The sequence below is a fragment of the Solanum stenotomum genome, chromosome 8 (assembly GCF_019186545.1).
Source record: "Solanum stenotomum isolate F172 chromosome 8, ASM1918654v1, whole genome shotgun sequence".
Classification (NCBI taxonomy): domain Eukaryota; kingdom Viridiplantae; phylum Streptophyta; class Magnoliopsida; order Solanales; family Solanaceae; genus Solanum; species Solanum stenotomum.
Genome location: NC_064289.1, coordinates 29,374,534 through 29,380,533, shown reverse-complemented (window position 1 = coordinate 29,380,533; position 6,000 = coordinate 29,374,534). Strand labels below are relative to the sequence as shown.

Genomic DNA, 6,000 nt, shown 5'->3' with positions numbered 1-6,000 from the left:
ATCATTTAGATTGATAATTTCACTTAATTGATACTAAATCAATATATATATATATATTGGATAAAAATACTTTATCTTTACCTTTTAGCTAATATTAACATTTTATTTAATTTTTATCAAAATAAAATATTTTATCTATATTGAATTTCATATAACAAGATTTTTACAATTAAAAAAGAGAATATTTTACATATAAAATTATGTGAAATTTAAATATAAAATATAAAAAAATAATTTAAATATGTTTTTGACACGAACTAGCCTCACAGTATTTTGGTCAAATAGTATGACTTCACTTGTACGGCATTTAACTTGCAAGAGTGTAGTTGCTACAGTACTAGTTTTGTTTTACTCATAAGTAATTTTGTGCTTCATGACAAGACAAGACAAAAGATAAAGAGAAAAAGTAGAAGAATTTACTCTCTTTTCCACTTCCTTTACCAATGTCTTAAAAGCGGGAAAGTAAATGTTAATCTTTTGTTTAAATCAGTTATCTTTTTTTGTTTTTCAAGTTTAGGAAAATGGGTGACCCATTTGATGAAGAAATTGATGTTCCTTCGTGTATACTGGATGCACCTTTACCATACTCTGTAGAGACGATGCTCGAGAAAATTTGCAACGAGCAGGGCCAAAAACCACTGGGTACTGGCATTAGAAGGAGGCTAAGCTCTATTGGCGAAAAAGGGTCATTAGAAATGCTCAACATAATATCGTCTCGTCCTATCAAGAAGAGTCTCTCTGCTTTTCTTGTTTACTTGATTGATCGCTACCCGGATTGTCTCTCCTCTAGCCCCTTCAATAGTCCACTCAAACGCTCTTCTTCCCCTCTTCTCTTTCCATCTCCAGGTATTCTTTTTCTTATAATGTTTGTGTACAAGTGCTGAAAGTCTTTGCCAAAAAAACATCATCCATTCTTCAAGTATTTAAAAGAAACAATTTTCATTCTTCTGTTAGATATTCTCAAAAAAACTAAGGGATTCTGCAAAAATTGAGCAGTTCACCTACTATCAACAAAAAATTTCTTACATAATTTCATTAGTTGTTATAAGAAGTTCCTGAAAAAATATTAAAAATCTTAGGCACTATTATTGCTTACGGAAACAAAAAATGTTTGAAAGGTGTGAAGATACATGATTTGCTCTTTTTCTCATTTAGTAACGGAAAGAAGCTAGAGGTTAATTATCTTTACCTTTTACATAACCAAACTTATTTAGATCAATAATTTTTTGGGCTAATCTGATATTGAAGTGATCAAAATATTGATTATGTCTTGTGTTTGAGTTTTTTTCTACATTATTAGAAGCGGAAGTCTCCAACAAATGCTGCTTCTAGCATATTCAATTGAGAAGAAATATATTTCAACTAATAATATTTTTAATATCAAATTACATGAAAAATAAATGAAAGAAAACCATCAAATTAAAAGATTTTGCATAATGCTAAACTCAATTACTGAAAAAATTCACAATAGAATTTTTGGCGTATCTAAAAATAATAATTACGAAAGGATGACTTGATTTTTGTGGAATCTGTTAGTTTTCTGATAAATTCAAGTAGAAGGATGGAAATTGTTCACTTTTAAATACCTGAAGGATTTCATTTGCTAAGAATGATACTTTAAAGATGTAGTTTAAGTTTGAGGTATAGTTAAGGATGATTTTGGCCAAAAACTCTAAAAATAGCTTGTTTTGTTGTTAGAATGACTAAAGTATTCTTAGAGTATTTGAAAAAAATTATAAATTTAAAAGTGTATAATGGGAAGAGAAAGTAACAAGTTTTATTTTGAAAAAGATATCTTGAGAAATAGAAAAGGTATCAAGGATGAAATCGTAAAATACTTGGTCAAACGAAAATTACTTAGAAGGTGAAAAATCATAAGTTGAGAATGACCAACTAATGACTTTAAGTTGATTTTGGTTTATAATCACTTGGCTTATAAACACTTGGTGTTTACCAAACGCGTAGTAAGCTAACAAGTCTGTTTGACCAGCTTATAAGCTTACCAAACCCCCTCTTACTATATGTTTGTACTTTCTATGCTTAGAGGGTAAACATTTACAAGGTGAAAGTTCTTCTAAATCAAAGCTTGAGATGGGTTTCTTGGCCTGTGCAAGCCCTCAGAAAGTTGCTCGCCAGTTATCATTTCGCGAGGAGCCTGAATCTAATTGTAGAAGAACCTCACCTAATGTCAGCCAACAGTTGATGATTCTCAATGAACTTGAATTCAGAAAATTGTTTTTGGTACTGAGCTACATTGGATGGTTAGTCCCCTACTACCTTACTGGAATAGCTTACTAATTGTATGTGACCTGAATCTCTGCTGTTGGCAGCAAGAAGTTGGAAGATATTGTATCCCCTCATATTGCTGATGATATTGTAAGAAAGAAAAATCTTTCCATGACTGATTTTGAATCAGAAATTTGGAATGCTTTTGGAAAAGCATATTATGCTGAGTCGGATAGATCAAAGGTACATCACCTCCCCTCAAAGGCAATTCATTTTTCTAATTAACTCAAGCATAAAGTGTTTCTCACCTTCAATCTTTTCTTTTATGTCATTGCTCAAGTGCATCTTTTTGGTATGGATTTATTTTTCATGGTTTTATATATTTGATAACTACTCTGTTATCAACTTATTTTATCCTAATTTGGCTGCCTTCTTATAATCTGACACGATTATTAAAAGAAAGCTAAAAGATAGAAGTTGTCTAGCATATGCTGAAGGATGCGGGGAGCCATACTCCGACTTTTGTGTTTTGAAGAGTACAATAAAGAGTACATACAAAAGTTTTTTTTTGAAAAATGACGGATCAAAACAATTTGACAACCTTAATATGGAGATGATATTAATTGTTCATATTTGTCAAGGAACATGTGGGGCCATATTTTTTTTAATTGTAGAAGTGTAGAATAAGGTATGTTACTTGGGTCCTTCACCACTTCCCTTGACATTTACATGCCAATGGGTGTCTGCATCATGAAGATCCTTTGGCACGAAACTACAGTACTTGTATGAGTATAAGTAATATAATCATATAAAGAAGTGTGAAAGTGTGGCTTTGACATAGCATTTTTAAGACCTCTTTCCTTTTATGACAACTATTTAATTTTAACTTTCCACATAGCATTTTTAAGACCATAAGATTGAAGGGCATTTTGGTAAATTCTACATATTCCTTTTAAGACCACAATATTCAAACGTCTTCTTCACTTTCTTAAACTTTGTGTTAAGTCAATACCAGGCAAACAAATTGCATTGGAGGGAGTATACCATTTGTGAAAAATAGATGCTTACAAAATTTATTCTTTTGGTGCAGGAACAGAATGATGAAAACATATTTCTGTCTTTTTAAGTGTTTTGATTCTCTGGTATTGGTAATTGCGTATGCATCTTAGTAATCCCTTGATGTTATTTTTGCAGTACCCTTCTTGACACTCCAGGTAGGTCATAGTATTTGGGACAGACCAAAAAATTAAAAGGTAGGTCAATAAATGGAAGGAGGAGTGTGTTGTTTAATGACCTATATTCCAGGTCAATCTAGTTAGAGCCAAAATGCACATCTAATGGAATTGTAAATCTGCATGGCTTTATTAGAGAAAACATGTCCCACAAGTAATACTTAAATATTCAAACATGGGTGTTATGACTAGAATACTTGAAATAGTTAGGAAAAGGAAGCAGAATAGTAATAACAAGAGTTTTGTGGGACAATTTTCTGATTTATAAGAATGGAAAATACGATTACAACTAAATGAAATTGAAAAACATAGAAGTGAACAGCTGGTTCTCAATTGATAGTTCAAACCTACAGATAGAAGGAAAGATGAAGAGAATTTAGAAGAAGAATAAGGACGAAGATAGAAAAAGAGAAGAGAAGAGTGAAGGAGAGAAGGAAATTGTTACCGGATTTCTGGATGCCTCTCTCCTCTGCCAATTCTGTTATTTATAACCATCAAACTCATCTCCCCATTGAGCCTCATTAAACTATAAAAGATCCTCGCCCTTTATTTTAAATCCTGTTATTACTGTTCACTCCCTCGACTTCCTTTATTTACCCTATCACCTTCAGTTCATAACATACCCTTGGCCTTGAAAACATCCTTGTCCTCAAGGATTAAAATCAGGAAATTGAGCCTTAATAGTCGTAATACTCCCATGTTGCATCTTCTGGTGGAAGGTTGGACCATTGAACCAGGATCTTGACAGCAACAACATTTCCATTACACACCATTTGTCTTTGCAAAATGTTAACTGGAGTAACTAGGAATTGACCATCATCACCAGTAGAGGGTAAACAAGTCTGAACCAATATTCTATTTCCCACTGTCTTCTTAAGTAAGGACACATGGAATACATGATGGATCTTGGAAGTAGGTGGCAATTTGTAAGCAACATTTCCAATTCTCTGCAAAACCTTAAAAGGACCATAATTCTTAGAGCTTAACTTCAAGTTCTTCCGTAGAGCCAAGGACGTCTGTCTATAGGGCTGCAGCTTCAGAAACACCAAATCCCCTTCCTGAAACACTCTCTCAGTCCTATGTAAGATCAGAATAGAGTTTCACCCTCTCCTGAGCTTTGATGAGATTGTCTTGAAGCAATTGTTGCATTTGTTGTCTCCTCATAGTAGCATCTTCAGTAGCTGGAACTGTGGTCTCTGTAGTAGGCCCAAGTGACAAGTGAGGAGGGCAATAACCATAGAGAACCTCAAATGGAGTAAACTGCAGTCCAGTGTTAAAATTGGTGTTGTACCACCACTCTGCTAGTGGTAACCACTGCTTCCACTGAATTGGCTTGCTGGATGTCATGCATCTGAGGTAGTTCTCAATGCACTGATTAACTCTCTCTGTCTGGCCATCAGGCCATCACTCTGAGGATGGTATGCAGTACTGTAATGCAACTGAGCACCTAGTAACCTGAATAATGCTTGCCAAAAATTACTGAGGAACAACCTGTCCCTGTCAGTCACAATAGACTCAGGTAAGCCATGTCGTGTGTGCACATGTTTAAGGAACTTGTGAGCCACAGTGATTGCTATTAAAGGATGAGCCAGAGTCATAAAGTGAGCAAACTTAGTTCTCCTGTCCACCACTACCAAAATAGTCTCCTTGCCCTTGGACTTGGGCAGACCGCTAATGAAATCCATGCTAATGTGCCTCCAGGCTTGATCAGGGATGGGAAGTGGTTGCAGTAGTCCAGGGTAATGAACATGTTCCCCTTTGTTCCTTTGACAAACTTCACAAGCAGCTATATATGTATTAACCATTTGTCTCATACCTGGCCAATAGAAGACATGGGTTCACTTTCTAAAGGTGTCAAGTTGGCCTGAATGTCCACCAACTGGGGAGTCATGAAAGATGGATATCAGCTGATATCTGAATTCCCCAGTACCTCCAATGAATAGTTTTCCCTTCTTCCTTAAGACTCCAGATGAGTACTGATAAAGGTGGGGTCTCAGTTGATCAGTGGTAACTTCAGCAATCATAGCCTCAGCCTGTGCATCCCCTTCATAGCTACTACTGATCTCTAACATCCATTTAGGTTCTACAACACTGAGAGCTAACAATTGTCCATCAACTGGCTGGTTGGAACCCGGAGTATCACCATTCTCAAACTGCCTAGACAATGCATCATCCACTCTATTCTCCGTCCCTTTTTTGTATTGTACTGCATAGTCCAAACCCAACATCTTTGTGAGTCCCATTTGTTGTATAGCTGTGGTAACCTTTTGTTCTAAAAGGTACTTTAAGCTATGATGGTCTGTCCTGACAATAAAGTGTTTATACTGAAGATAGTGTCTCCATTTATCAATGGCGCACTTAAAAGGCCCCTATACTCCTTCTCATAGATAGATCTACCTCTATGCCTAGGAGCCAACACCTTACTAAAATAAGCAATAGATCTATCTCCTTGCATCAACACTGCACCAATCCCATACCGACTAGCATCTATTTCGACAACAAACTCTTTAGTGTAATTTGGTAAGGCTAGTACATGAGTGTT

General features: G+C 35.2%; 1 protein-coding gene across 1 annotated transcript in view; it reads left to right on the top strand.

The window, feature by feature from the left end:
- Positions 1-498: 498 nt before the first annotated feature.
- LOC125874389 (probable RNA-dependent RNA polymerase 3) overlaps positions 499-6,000 on the top strand; it is a 44,113-nt gene continuing 38,611 nt past the window's right edge. The window contains exons 1-3 of the mRNA XM_049555268.1: positions 499-846; positions 2,045-2,261; positions 2,331-2,469. Of these exons, the coding sequence (XP_049411225.1) occupies positions 522-846; positions 2,045-2,261; positions 2,331-2,469 (681 nt within the window). The 5' untranslated portion in view covers positions 499-521. The remainder of the gene's footprint in view (positions 847-2,044; positions 2,262-2,330; positions 2,470-6,000) is intronic.